Source organism: Dermochelys coriacea, chromosome 1 (genome assembly GCF_009764565.3).
Source record: "Dermochelys coriacea isolate rDerCor1 chromosome 1, rDerCor1.pri.v4, whole genome shotgun sequence".
In the NCBI taxonomy this organism is placed as follows: Eukaryota; Metazoa; Chordata; order Testudines; family Dermochelyidae; genus Dermochelys; species Dermochelys coriacea.
In genome coordinates this window covers 46214367-46229357 of record NC_050068.2, presented here as the reverse complement: position 1 = coordinate 46229357, position 14991 = coordinate 46214367, and the positions used below count along the sequence as shown (strand labels likewise).

General features: G+C 43.0%; 1 protein-coding gene across 1 annotated transcript in view; it reads right to left on the bottom strand.

Moving 5' to 3' along the window:
* The window catches only part of MTUS2 (microtubule associated scaffold protein 2), a 503536-nt gene that overhangs the window by 50182 nt on the left and 438363 nt on the right, over positions 1–14991 (bottom strand). The window contains exon 10 of the mRNA XM_038385037.2: positions 1893–2107. Coding sequence (XP_038240965.1) covers positions 1893–2107 — 215 coding nt within the window. The remainder of the gene's footprint in view (positions 1–1892; positions 2108–14991) is intronic.

Below are 14991 nucleotides of genomic sequence, written 5' to 3'. Positions count from 1 at the left end.
GAAATCTTGACAATTTTCGCAGGACGGGAAGACTATTTCCTGCCCAATTTTAATCCTGGCAACTCTAGTGCTAGCCCCTCTGGTTGTGAGTCCTAGACGCATGTTTTCCACTATTTTCCTTCTCTGCATACCATCCAGACGATAAGACAGTAGACAGCAACATAACATGGTGCAGCACCCCATCTCTTCCAGGCCAACACTCTGAGCCTCCATAAGGAACCCCTTGATAAAAATAAAATCATCATCTCCCCACTTTGTACTTGTACTCTCTTCCCAGGATCTCAAAGTGTTTTACAACACACTTGCTACAGAACATGAATGATATCCTACCCATTTCACAGACAGATGAACTCAGAGACATTGTGTCTCCTTCTCCATGTCTTGCACCACTATGTAGTCATTTACTGTGGTGCAAAGTCAGGGTCATTTTGACTGATTAGTGCTTTACATCCACCTCACACAATTGCAAATGATTACATACAAGGATCAGGGCCAGAAAAGTCAGGTGTCTTGCCCAAGATCTCTCAGTGTTTCAGAGGCAAAGCCAAGAATAGAAGAATCCTGGAATTCTGAGTCTCAGGCTTTTGCTCCGAACACCAAACTATGAGATACATATTAAAGAATCCAAGTACTGTACATACATCCCTATGTGAAATTTCAGCCAGGAGACCCTGCAGGCAACAGGACTAGGCTGTCTCTTAGGTTTCAGGGTTAGATTCCATGCAGACATGATGAAGATATAGAAATTAAAATGAGAAGAGCCTTCCATGTATAGCATTTGGTAGAGCAGGTCTATACTACTGTGTAAGTCCATTTAACTTACGTTGTTCAGGAGTGCAATAAACCTTCCCCTCCCCCCCCGAGAAACACAAGTTTTGCGCTGTCCATGCCAGTGCTGTCAGTGGGAGACGCTCTCCCGCCAACATAGCTTCTGTTTCTTGTTGAGGTGGAGTAATTATACCAACAGGCGAGAGCCCTCCCACCGGCATAGTGTGTCTTCACCCAGATGTGCTACAGTGGTGCAGCTGCGCCAGTGTAATGCTGTAGTGTCAATTTGCCTTTAGTCTTTGGGTAGAGTCTGTCAGGGCTGAAATCTTTTTAACCATATCAATTGTTAATTGTGAACAATATGAATAATTAATCAAAGTCAATGGAAGGAATCATTTCCATAAACCACAGCAGGGCATCCTGCTAGCACATCCGATTCTACCCCAATCTACACACGAGTACAGTAAAAGGCCCATATGTGAGTTAAAATGACCCTTCAGTAAACTTATTAAAAAATAAGGCTAAAAATACTATATGCTATGTAATTCAATTTATTTAGGAAAGAAAAGCAGGAGAAATATTTGAGGCTCATAGTCAAAGTTATGTGCTCGGTTAGAGGCAATAATGTCAAATGGTTGAACAACAGAAGTCAGGAAACCTGGATTTTATCCTTTGTCGTTGACAAAATATGTGCTATTGGGTAAGTCACTTCACTGCTCTTGCCTCACTTTATCTGTAATTTGAAATATAACTGGGCAAGCTTCTGCTTCCCTTATTTGTGTTGAGAAGCATCTTACTTACCATGTAGAGTCATTCAAATCAATGGAAGTAAGGTACTGCTCATTGTGAGTAAAGGTGGTGGACAGGGCCCAATATTTATATTTGGTACCATACAAGTGAGTTATTTGTAAAGAACTTTAGGATGTGTGAATGAAAGCCATTGTACAGTCAGAAGTATGTGCTTTTCTTTAGACTAGGAAGGGTAGGAAACCTGGATCTTCTACTAGTTATCAGTTTGTTACCAATGTCTTAATACTGGAGAAGGTGACGACATTCAGTTGGCCAGTAACCTGCATTGTAATTGCATTGCTCTATCCCCCTAACATGAATAACTTATGGCTGACCTGCTCCTGGTGCTGACACTTGATCCTCACAAGTTGAAGACTGTGTTCCTCTTGCAAGAGGTCCAATTCGCCCCTGTACTGTAACTGCAACCTCTCCTCAAGTGCACGCAGCTCTTCTTGCTGTTGCCAATGCAGCTTCCTCATCTCCTCCTCAAACCTTCTCTCCAGTTCCTCCTTCTCTTTTTGTAATTTCTCACATCTTGTTGTGTTGAGGGCTATGGAGAGAAGAAAGCACAATCGGTAAGGTCTGAGATAGTAATTTCTATGGGGCAGGGACCATCTTTTTGGTCTGTATTTGTACTGTGCCTAGCATAGTGGAGTCCTGGTCCATGACTGGGGCTCCTGGACACCAACACAATACTATCTGTATTAAACAAATAATAACAAGGTTGCAGTGGATACAGAAATGATTACCACAGACACGCACACACAGACACTTCAACTCACAATACAGATTTAACAAGGCATTATATGTTGCGTTAGGGAAGGCAATTCTATTGACGTCATAGGTGTTACGCTGGATCTAGAATATGAGTCTAGGTTTCTGATGCCATAATTTTTATTTCTGTTTTCTGATTCTGATTTAATGCTTTGTCTAACAATAATTCATAGGAAAGAAATGGATTTCCACTGCTCTCTGTTGAGACACAGTAAAAAATCATTCTATCTACATGAAAAACTGGAGCCTGGAAAGAAACTAAATAGCACAGTCCTGGTTCAGCAACAAATCACATATAAAAAGAAGACCTTGAAGAAATAAATGCCCACTTTTTAAAGTTGTTTTTGTATTAAGTGGTTTGTGTGTTTCATGGATCTAAGGAATATAAATGTAAGAGCAACATTTAAGGCAACAAGCAATGGTGGGGTTTACACTCTCATGATCCATCATTATTATTATTCCTCTGAGTTAAGGGACCATATCAGAACTGGTTAGGGTGACCAGATGTAAGGGACAAAATATTGGGACACATGGGGGGAAGCAAAAAAAAAAAGCGGACAGAGTTGCCGAAGCAAAAAAAAACCCACCGCTGGAGTGGCCAAAGCCGTTAAATGGCATCCCAACCATGCATAGGTCAGGACGCGGGACAAAGAACTAAAAATTGGGACAGTGCCAATTGTATCGGGACATCTGGTCACCCTAGAACTGGTGTAACTGGGTGCAACCGCAACAGAAGTGCCGGTGAAGTCAGTGAAGTTTAACCTGCTTCCATCAGGCCTGAATTTGGCTGTAGGAGCATACAGATATTGTTCCAAAACTCTGAGTACGTCAATGGTGTGGATGGTTCTATGTTTTCTTCACCCATCTGCACCAGAGAGTTTCAAAATCCATGTCTGGGTTCAAGCTGAGTGAAGTTGGATAGAACCCACGGAGAGAGCAAGCTTGCTAACTTTTTTGAGATCTCTCAAGTAGGGGAAGATTGAAATCAACAGGAAATTTAAAGTTAGAAAAGAATTAGTGAAGCAAGGAAACAGAGATGAGTTTTGAACTGTACTATGGCATTCCTCTGTCTGAGATCCTCAACCCATAGGCATAGCTTGTTTGGAAGAAGAAGCAGCTTTCTGAGGAGACTGGCTGCACCAATTAGTTATCCTTCCTGCCTTCCCATTTCAAATTGCCTCCCCATTTCAAACCTCGAGATTGCTGACCAGAATAATGGCATAAATTAGCATGGTGGATGCTGTTGCAACTCTCAGTGAACAAGGTTCATATTGTTTCATAAACACACTTGCTCTATAATTTCAATGTCACATTCACTCAGCTTACTTGCCAAAGCCAGTGGTTACTACTTTTACCACTGGTCATGCTCTTTTCTCCTTTTTGCTATGTCATCAGTCTGAGCTCATTCTTCATGCAGAAGCTGCCATGGTAGCACTAGTTTGTCAAATAAGGTACATCTACACTGTGCACTACTTTCAGCGGCCTGCAGAGTACATACAGTACAAACATAGCTATAAACAGATTGTGAGGCATGGCTTAGGGGAGTAGAATAAAAACGTGCCTGAACCCTGTGGATGTGTACCCGGGTACATATCCTACACGGCTTCTACTCGCCCAAGTTGTGCCTCCCTCTCTACACTGCCGGAGCCTTTCCCCACTGTCTCCCCCCCCGCCAGAGCCTTTCACTTTCACTGTGGACACAGCCTTCTTTTCCCCAAGGCGTGTAGCTATCCATATTCCACACGACACCACAACTGGTGTGCAGTATAGATGTAACCTTAGTTACAGTAATGATGTCAGATATTTTTTATTTTTAGAGGCAATTTAAAATGGATTAGGACAAAGATTAATAAACCATAATCATTTGGGGTTTGGATAAAGCAAGACCTCACCAGGATCTTTGCCCAACTCCCAAACCAAACCTTGTTTGAGGTTTGAAAAATTTCAATTAACCTGTTTTGAATCTTCCCCCCACACCCTTTTCCATGAACCTTTGCCGCTCTTGGTCTGGCTGGGACCATAAGCATAAGTACTGAAACATCAGGATAAAGGGCTTTTAATGTGGGATTTCCAGTCCACCTGGAAGCACAAAGTACTGATAATCTCAAGAGAAAGCCTATTTCCAATGTATTCAGTCCAATATTGAAGACCCCACCAAGCAGCACCTGTTTAGTTTATATATTCTAGAAATCCCCTCATAATTCATGGAGTCATAGAAATGTAGGGCTGGACAGGACTTTGAGAAGTCATCAATCCAGCCCCTTACAACGAGGCACAACCAAATAAACCTAGACCATCCCTGACAAGTTTGTGTCTAACCTGCTCTTAAAATCCTGCCATTATGAAGATTCCACAACCTCCTGTCATTCCTTCCTGCAGAAAATCCATGGAAAGGGGAAAATGATCCAGGGAAATATGTGTGTTTGTACTTCCTGAATTCCTGAGGCCTAGTCCTGCTGGTGGGATGGCAATTGCAGAGACGCTTGGAGGCATGGCCCTACCAGGTGTAATTCAGTGCCCAGCGAAGTCCCTGGGACTCTTTCTATGACTTCAGTAGGGCCCAAATGCATTGATGTTCTAAGATTCATGGATCTTGAAGCAGTTACACAGGTGATCTGCCCCTCTGTGCTACTCTTCGGACTCTCCTCTTCCACGGCACCATGGCTGATCAGGAGCCAGGCTGCCATGCCTGCCACCCGCCTCTGGAACCCCTTTTGAGGGGGCTGACAGCATGGAATAGAACTTGTGGAAGTTAATGATTTCAGGGTCGCTATTAACTTCCATAAGTAATCGCCAGCAGGTTTCCTGGAGGAATGATGTGATGCACAGCAGCTGATAACCCAGTGCCACTACCTTCACTCAGCCATGCCCCTATCAAAACCCAGGGCCCTGACCATCGGTTTTTGCACAGATGAGGTTTCACAGGACTGGAGGAAACAGTTGGATGCTGCTTCTCTGGGTGTGTTTCCTGCCATCTGATAGTTTTGAGAGCACTGAAATGGAGTTTCTGCCCTTCCCACGTCTTCTGCAGCCTACAGAGGGAGGGAAAAAACAGTAATTCTGCAAGATCAATATACGCAATGTATGAAGTCCTATTACATGCCTTGTATGTGAAGTAGAAGATCAGCAATTTATATGGACATTAGATGAAGTTTCTTTCCTTTTGTGGTTTTGTGTTATAATTTTAAACGTTCTCTTATTATTTTGTTGCGTGACTATGCAGAGCTAAATTGTGTATGAGCTTCCATTGCTGTGTGAAACTATCAAAGAGCCAAAGTACAATGAGATCAAGCTTCAAGCTCTGTATTCATTATAATTGAAAGCTACTCAAGCTTTATATTGGAATTATACTGAAATCGGTCCTTCAGCTGTCTCTTTAATGAGATTGCGCAATGCACAGGCCTAGGCTACGACATGACACTTTTTGAACTAGACGAAAGTAAACTCTCAAACACAAACCATAAACCAACATGTTAAAAAAAGGTAACAAAATCCTTCAAATACAAAGCAATTGTAGAGGTCTGAATAGAAAGTCCACTCATTTTGCTAATGGGGGATGGCTCACTTGATGATTGCCTGCTCTGTTCATTCCCTCTGGGGCACCTGCCATTGGCCACTGTCAGAGGACAGGACACTGGGCGTGATGGACCTTTGGCCTGACCCAGCACAGCTGTTCTTATGATAATGGATCTTGCAATCAGCTAGTGCAGAGGTGGGCAAACTAAGGCCCGCGGGCCACATCCAGCCCGGCCCCTGAGCTCCCAGCCCCTCCCCCGCTGTTCCCCTTCCCCCACTGCCTCAGTGCACCGGGCCGCCAGCTCTCTGGCCCGTTGCTCCTGTCGGGCAGCGTGGGTGGCATGGCTGCCTCTGGCCGGGCAACAGGGCTGCGAGCTCCTGCTGCTCTGAGCAGCATGATAAGGGAGCGGGGTGGGGGTGAGGGTGGGGGTTAGATGGGGTGGAGGTTTTGGAGGTGGGGCAGTCAGGGGACAGGGAACCGGGGGGTAGGATTGGCCTGGGGGGCTGTCAGGGGGCAGGGGTGTCAATAGGGGTCAAGGCAATCCATGTCCCGGGGGGCTGTCAGGGGGCGAGGGTGTGGATAGGGGTCGAGGCAATCAGGGGACAGGGAGGACAGAGGGTTGGATGGGGGTGGGGTCCCCTGGGGGGGCGATTGGGGTGGGGAGGGGCAGTCAGGGGACAAGGAGCAGGGGGGGTTGGATGAGTTAGGGATTCTGAGGGGGGAAGTCAGGGGGCGGGAAGTGGGGGCCAGGCTGTTTGGGGAGGCACAGCCTTCCCTACCCGGCCCTCCATACAGTTTCACAATGCTGATGTGGCCCTCGGGCCAAAAAGTTTGTCCACCCCTGAACTAGTGAGTCACTGGTATTGTGACACTGAGCTTTTGCTTTTCTTAACATAGAGAAATTGCAACACAATGCAGTAACAATGCGAAATAAATGCCTGAAACCCTGGAGCTTCACTGTTACGGTGACAGATGGCAAATTAAAAAATATAATAGATTCATAGATTCATAGATACTAAGGTCAGAAGGGACCATTCTGATCATCTAGTCCGACCTCCTGCACAGTGCAGGCCACAGAATCTCACCCACCCACTCCTCAATAGTGTTTCTCAGATGGAGCAAGTCAGTGGAGCTATAGTGATTTACACAATCTGAGAACGTGATCTTTTAGATTAGATGCCCTACATACCTACAAATATAGATTAAGTGAGATAGACAGAAAGATTAAATACAACAGGTAAAATGAGAATTTTAATTTAGGAGCTCCATTCTGCCCTTTAGAAGATCCACACCCCATAACTTCAAAATATTGTTGGATCTCTGTGTGCAGTAGGAGCAATAGAACTGAGATCATAATTATGCTCTTTGATTTTTCTGGATCTCTTCTTGAGCATATAGCATTATCAGATCAAAACCCCTTTTAAATAAGGTCCATATTTAATGCATGTGTAACCTTACATATGGTCCCACATTTTTGCATTTTCCTTGTTGTCACATCTTGGCTTTTCAGGCAATGAAAAAGGATTCCTAGTTAACATTAAGTGGAAATAATTTGGCTCAGCATTATTTGAAGTTCACCTGGGACTGATCTGACACTTATTATTATCTGTGATTTGGTTAGAGCTTGGGACATATTATGAAGAGGAGAGTGCAGAGAACACAAGGAGTTCTCTTTCCCTCCCTTGTGCCTCTCTGTAGGCTCCAGACACAATCCTACTGTCCAGACACAAAACTACTGGGGAATACAGGCATTGCTCTCTGCTACTGCCCCTGCAGGTGCTAACTAACTTAGGGAGGTAGCTCAGAGGGTAGGGTGGGGCCATCTCTCTTATCTCCTTTGCACTGGTTACCACAGCTTTCTGCGCATGGAGAAGAGCATCCATGTGGCATGCACTGAAGGGGTGGCAGAGCTGCTGCTGTATCATGTGCTTTCTGGGAGTCTCCAGGAAGAATTCTGTCTGAGAATTATTCCTGGGGGCTCCTGGTGCAGCCTGGGTCCTGGCATCAAACTCACAATGGGGCCCTACATATATTTAATGAAAAGAAGACAATAATAACCAGTGATTTATGGCCAGAATGGCCTTGCTTATGGGTTAGTCTGTTTGTTGGATCATATTAAAGTTCTGGTTTCAGTATAATCAAAATCACAAATGAGTTTGATTCCCCAGGGTATTACTAATTAAGAGGTCTCTTGGTTTTTGGTCTCTTATTTTTACTGTTTCTCTCCCTCTGTGTGAAACTTGCAAGCTGCTAATTGTGTTAGTACATCCTAAGACAGAGTCTGTTCTCAGAGCAATACTTTGTAACAACAACTACTCACACAGAGAGAGACTCAAAGCGATACTTTGTAACAAAAGAAACAGCACACAGAGAGTCCCCGCCCTTTTGTTGTGTTCATCTCACTTTGTTAACAATTGTGATTAAAATAGAGATAGAGGATGTATGTGGATGGATGCTTGGTGTGGATAATAAATGAATGATCAGGGAGGTGCCAGACTAAGAATCCAGCGTCCTGGATCAGCAGAAGAAGGGCATCAAGTGGAAACAACCAGAGGACCCCGGAGGGCAGACTGGAATCCACTCAACAGCCTCAAGGATGGGAGAACGGAAGAACAAGATAACCTCTGGCAGCACGGAGCCGTCAGGAATGTGCCATCTGCTGATTGATTTAGCAACAGCATAATGAAGCAATTCCCATAGACTGGCATAGGAATAAATTCCTACAAAAATGGACTCTAGAAAGTGAGAACTTTGGGGTCTGATTCTGCAAACCAACTTCCAGGAGCATCAGATGAGCATCTGACAAAGCCCTGCTTCCTCCTCATGTCCAGGCTACCTGGCCAGTGGCTTGGCACGAGCAACTCTAAGGCTGGTAACTATGATAACAACCTTGCAGAACCTGTGTGTGTATGTATGAATGAATGTGTGAATAAATATGAAATTGAATGGAATGTTATAGCTATAACTAACTGCTTACTATGATTCTTTCAGTATGCACAATAAATGTGGCATTTTGCCTTTTCCCCTTTAATAAGATCCTGCTGGTTTTTATTTTATTGGTATAACATGTTAACCCATATTTAATAGTCAGTTCTTCACTATGAAAATGAATGGCCTAGCCCCCACTTTTGGAAACAGACGTGGGCTTCATTTCATAGTACAAAGCTTCAGAGGAGAGTCCAAAGCACAATGCATATGGTGCAACGGCACAAGGCCAATGTCAGGATGAAGGCAGTGGTTTATTGCTAACAAACAGAAAGTCCATATGTGCCCAAACAAATGCAAAATTTCAAAAACGTAGGTGCTCCTGGAAATTGCTACAGTCACTGACATAGTAACAAACCAAAATCTACATCCCATCAAGAGGATTTCAGGCTGGATATTTTTCCCCACGGATATTTCACTTGTGCTTTCCAGGCTGGAAGGGACTTTGATATAAAATGACATTTACTAGGACGACAACCAGGTTAAATCACAGAGTTGACATCACTGCTCCTCAGCTTTTCTAGCACCAAGCTGATGTTATTTCCCTTGGTGAATGACCTATAGACTATTGTATGCAACAGCCAATCAAAATGTATTTCAGGCCCAGTTCACAATGCAAGGAAGAGTTAAATGTCACCAATGGCATGTCACTCCAGCGCCTCTCGCATGAAACTAAACTGAGCAACGAATTTTTATATTCAGCCTTTATGTTCAAGGGGATTGCTAAACCGAGTGCTGATGCAGTGTAACCGCTCACATAGTTGACCTGGTTGCAGTGTTGTTGTAGCCGGGTTGGTTGGGAGATATGATGTTTTTGTCATCCAAATACTTCGAGAGAACTGAGAGAACCTGCTTCAATATGAAAAAACAAACAACCCCCCGTGAAACATCTCCGATAGCACACCTCTAGCTGTCACCTACAACATCACACTGGAACCCATACAGAGCATGTGTCATAACCATAAGGGTAGCCTAAAATTCCTCCTTACCTGAAAGGGGTTAAGAAGCTCAAATAACCTAGTTGGCACCTGACCAAAGGAACCAATGGGGACAAAAGATATTTTCAAATCAGGGCAGGGGCGGTTTGTTTTGGGTTCTTTGTTTCTGTGTTTATTCGCTCTTGGGACTAAGAGGGACCGGCCATCAATCCATGTCCTCCAAACCATTCTGAACCAGTCTCTCATATTACAGAAATTGTAAGTACAGCCAGGCAAGGCGTATTAGTTTATCTTTGTTTTCTCAACTTGTGAATTTTCCCTTTGCTGGAGGGAGGTTTATCCCTGTTTTGTTGTAACTTTGAAACTAAGGTTAGAGGGGTTCCTCTATGTTTTGTGCATCTTTTGTTACCCTGTAAAGTTATCTTCCAACCTGATTTTACAGAGGAGATTTTTACCTTTTCTTTTTTTTTAAATAAAATTATTCTTTTAAGAACTGATTGATTTTTTTTTCAGTGTCCAAAAATCCAGGGATTTGGGTCTGTTTTCACTTTGTAACCAATTGGTTAGGATATTATTCTCAAGCCTCCCCAGGAAAGGGGGTGTAAGGGCTTGGGGGGATATTTTGGGGGAACAGGAACTCCAGTGGTCCTTTCCCTGATTTTTTGTCTAAATCACTTGGTGGTGGCAGCATACTGTTCAAGGACAAGGTGGAATTTGTGCCTTGGGAAAGTTTTTAACCTAAGCTGGTAAAATAAGCTTAGGGGGTCTTGCATGCGAGTCCCCACATCTGTATACCAGAGTTCAGAGTGGGGAAGGAACCCTGACAGTATCATTAAACAATTACAATCCATACTCGATGGGGACCCCATCTTGAAATAAGTCTTTCCTAGTCCCCCTCTTTTGGCCTTTAAACAATGCCCTCAACCTCTCCAAGCTCATCATCAGAAGCAAGCTCCTCACAGGCCAGGACACACCAACTCAAAGCAATACCAGCCCCTGACAGAACAACAGATGCAAAACCTGTAATCATATCTCCACTGTTACGATGATCAATCCCCCAAACCCACACTTTTCAAGATCTATGGGTAGGGTTACCAACCCTTCAGGATTGTCCCAGAGTCTCCAGAAATTAAAGATTAATCTTTAGTTAAAGATTATGTCATGTGATGAAACTCCATGAGTATGTGCAACTAAAATTGGCAACCCTATCCATGGGTCCTGCACATGTCTATCACAACATGTGGTATACCTCATCCAGTTAATTAAATGCCCCAATAACAACTATATGGGTGAAGCCAGACAATCACTATGCTCTCGCATGAATTCACACAGGAAAATGATAAAAGACAAAAACACCATATTATCCGAGGGCAAACAGTTTTCACAAAACTATCACTATATCTGACCTCTCTGTCCTCATCCTCAAAGGAAACTTGCCCAATACCTTCAAAAGAGGAGCCTGGGAACTTAAATTCATAACTTTGCTAGACACTAAAAATCCTAGTTTTAAAAAGGATCTTGGTTTATTACAACAATCTGTAACCCACTAAATCCCCACAATTTTTTGTCCTATGATTGCAGAGGTGCTAACTGGCCATTTCACCTTGAATGTTCCCTTAACATATGTGTTAACTGTTTATGCTAAACAATCTGTTTCACCTTGTGTTTAGTTGTGAGTTCTGAGTACTTTTCCCAGACCTGAAGAAGAGTTCTGTATAGCTGCTCGAAAGCTTGTCTCTCTCACCAACAGAAGTTAGTCCAATAAAAGATATTATCTCACCCACCTTGTCTCCTTCAGACTTTATCTGTTTCTGATCAGAGAGCTAGCTCTACAATTATTGTTCAGAGATTATGATCCACACATCTTTAATTACATATGGGCTCTCTTTTCCTTAACCTTATTTCTGACTGACGGTTGTAGATAAACAGACAAATCCTGCAGGCCTTATTCAGATTAAACTTTCTCAGACTTTGATGGGATTTTTATGAAATAAGGATTGCACGATTTGTCTCATAGACACATATAGCAGTATTATGCACACATGCTTTTAAACACCTGTGGATTCGGATGATCTGGATGTGAGTATTTCCTATTTAACAAAATAGCTAGCTATTTACATGGCCCCCTCGCTATAATTCTTTACTTGTTGCAAACTATTGGATTATCTTGATCATTTTTAAACCAGGTCCAACACTGTTTAGAATGGCCTCATCTCCCCTTGATCTGAAGGGGAGTTGAGGATATTCAACACCTTCAAGGATAAGGCCTTTTCCCAGCTTCAGTGGCTTCCCAGGAACGACTGAAAAGTGTGTATGTTTAACACTTATGAGAATCAGCTTCTAGTTCAGGCACTGCCTGTGTATAATGTGTTAAGAGCACTGGCATTTCTGACATAATGTGTGGGCAGATCTTGATTTTATAAGATAACACAAATTCCTCAGTGTTTATAGCACTGGAGATATACTTTCCTATTTCACTCCAATGGCAGATTTAAGACTCTTATAACTGCTGACAGTTTATCAGTAAGGGTTACATTTGCCAAGCAAGGTTTCTTTGAAACCAAGATGTTAAGTACCCTGAAATTAAGATTAAGTTTTGTTATTTTACTCCGTTGATTATACAAGGCCTATCACCAACTCCCACTGAAGAAAATGGCAGCTGTGTCACTCAGCCCCTCACATGATCGAGCCCTATAGCAGTAATCTTGAGATCTAACTACCTCATAGACATAAAATGTTTTTACTCCAGAAAATGATCCCAATCAAACCTGTCTAGTCTGGGCTTGGTATATTGGTTTATGCAGATGTTTATATGTCTGAAAGCCTTAAATTATTATTATTTTTATGGTAAATCATGAACTGCTAACATAGGTACAAACTGATTAACCAGCCTGTACTTGATTATTTTTAAGTGACTGGGAGACATTCCTTTTTATTCAGACAGAACGCTTTATATTCAGAATATCCAAGAGTTAGGTATGTTTTCCCCAAATCCCTGCCATGGAACCTGTACCTACCATTCTAGCCTATGATGGGCTATAGTCTATGATGATTCATTCCTTTGTTTGCTTAAAGGTTGGCAATAAAAAACCAGACAAATATGAGAACAAAATAACTTTCTGTGACACAGACATGCCCAGGTCTGCCCTTGTGGGCATATTACACCTATGTCCGACCAGCTTCTCTTCTCAATCTTTCACTAAAGAGGCCCATGTGCAGTCTCTGCTGAAAGCTAAGAACTTATTGTCATCTTATTGTAAACTATGTCTTCCTTAAAAACCCATTAAAAAGCAGAGAAGTTCATATTTCATATGGATAGATATATACCAAAAAGTGCCCTGCTGATCAGTTTTTTTAATACTCTGCCCTTGTGAAATACCTGCACACATTCATCCTTCAATCCATGACTGGAAAATGTCGTACCAAGATCACCTTCCTCCTGACTTTTTACAAGTATTTTTAATAAAAAATAAAAATCCACAGTTCAGAGCTCTGTTGTACTGCCTCAGGCCTCCTCAGAACCCGACTCCAGTGTAGGATGTCTGCTTTTTTTAAAACATTTTTTTTATAAGCATACAAGGAGCGATAATAATCCTCCAAAATAGGAGCCTGATTCAAAACCCATTGAAGTGAATGGAAAGCCTCCCTTTTGAATTCAGTGGCCACTGGATTAGGGGCCCTGTGTGCCCAGAAGATATCTCCTTCTCAAGTATTTGAGCTCTGTAAGTATGTTACAAGTCCTTGTCTCACTTTGAATGTTAAGAAGAGATGGCAGAAACTTTCTAACGCAAAACCAATACTATGTTAAGGAGAGTTCTTTGTTTGGGCAGTAGGGATGGCAGAAGTTACTCAGATGTTTAAACAGAAAAATACTGTACTATGGCCCAGATCCTTGGCTGTACTGCAGCCATTTTGTGTTGACCTGCTGGCACAAAGGAACCCTGTAGATTTCGCGCTGACCATGGGAGGATTACCCCAGTGTAGGGGGAACCCTCCAGTGGCATGGAGACAATGTAGTAGTAAGAGGTCTGGTCTGGTCTGGGTTAAGGGGGTGAGACCAAGGTGTTCTTGTGACCTATTGTTTCATGGCTTCTATGTTGGCCCCTTTTGACTTTTGGCAGCCAGTGCAAGTTAGCTCACACCTCAGACTGCTCTATCTCACACAGGGGACAAGATCAGTTCACTACCCTAAAGCCACCTTTGTGATGCCCTGTGTGCCTCTTGGTCAGTGCTGAGGATCTGGGCCTGTACAGCTACTGTTTGTTGGTCTTTGGAACACATTCTGATAAGAAGAATTATAAGTAGGGAAAATAGTTGTCTCCATTTTTAAGCATACCACTTTTTCTAATCCAGTGTTTACAAAGTACTCTCATAGGTTGACTCTTTCCCAGCATCCCTTCCCTTTAACAGTCCACCCTTCTGTGTGACTACTTCACTGACACGAGTTAGGAAGCCTCTCTGACTGGGGATGAGAAGCATGATGACAGGTACATTAAGAAAGTGGACGGACACAAGTTAGGATCATTAGGTTAGGATCCCTCTATGCTGGAAGCTGGGTGCAAAGATGTACATTGATATACCCTGCCCTTCGCTAAGTTGTGGCTTGGTCACTATTTGACTAAAGATGCAGAGGAAAAGTATATATATCATATATGGCTGCAGCAATTGTGTTGTTAATTAGCCTTTTGAATTGGACAGATGGTATGAAATCCCGAGGCTTTGGCTAGGGCACACCCCCAGCTCCTTGGGGGACATTTTCAGTATGCAATAGTGCTTTTTATTAGATGCCTTCACCTCCCCATTTGGGCCTGTGATATGTTTACAGACCATTTGTACACCAGGGGTAAGGGTGAAGTTGGCTTTGATGATTAAGAAAAAAATCCAACTAGTCATTCAAGTGCATCCTGCATTTTTTATTATGTAAATAATATATCTATTATTTCATTTTAAAACAACAAGGCAAACCCATGTTAGTGCACATGGCGTGTAACTGTCCAAATAACACAGCTAAATTGTGACAGACTCTGCCCTGCGTAGGGGACACCTTCTCTCCTAGCACTGCTCCTGGTGCACAGGGATAACAGGTTAATCAACCACGTGCCCCAATATAGACAGGATGGGGTGGGAAGGGGGCGGGGCAAGGCAATGATCCTGTTATTTACCCTCCCACTTTTAGGCATCTTGCTCCCCAGTGGGAAAATGGAATGAACAACCTCTTCA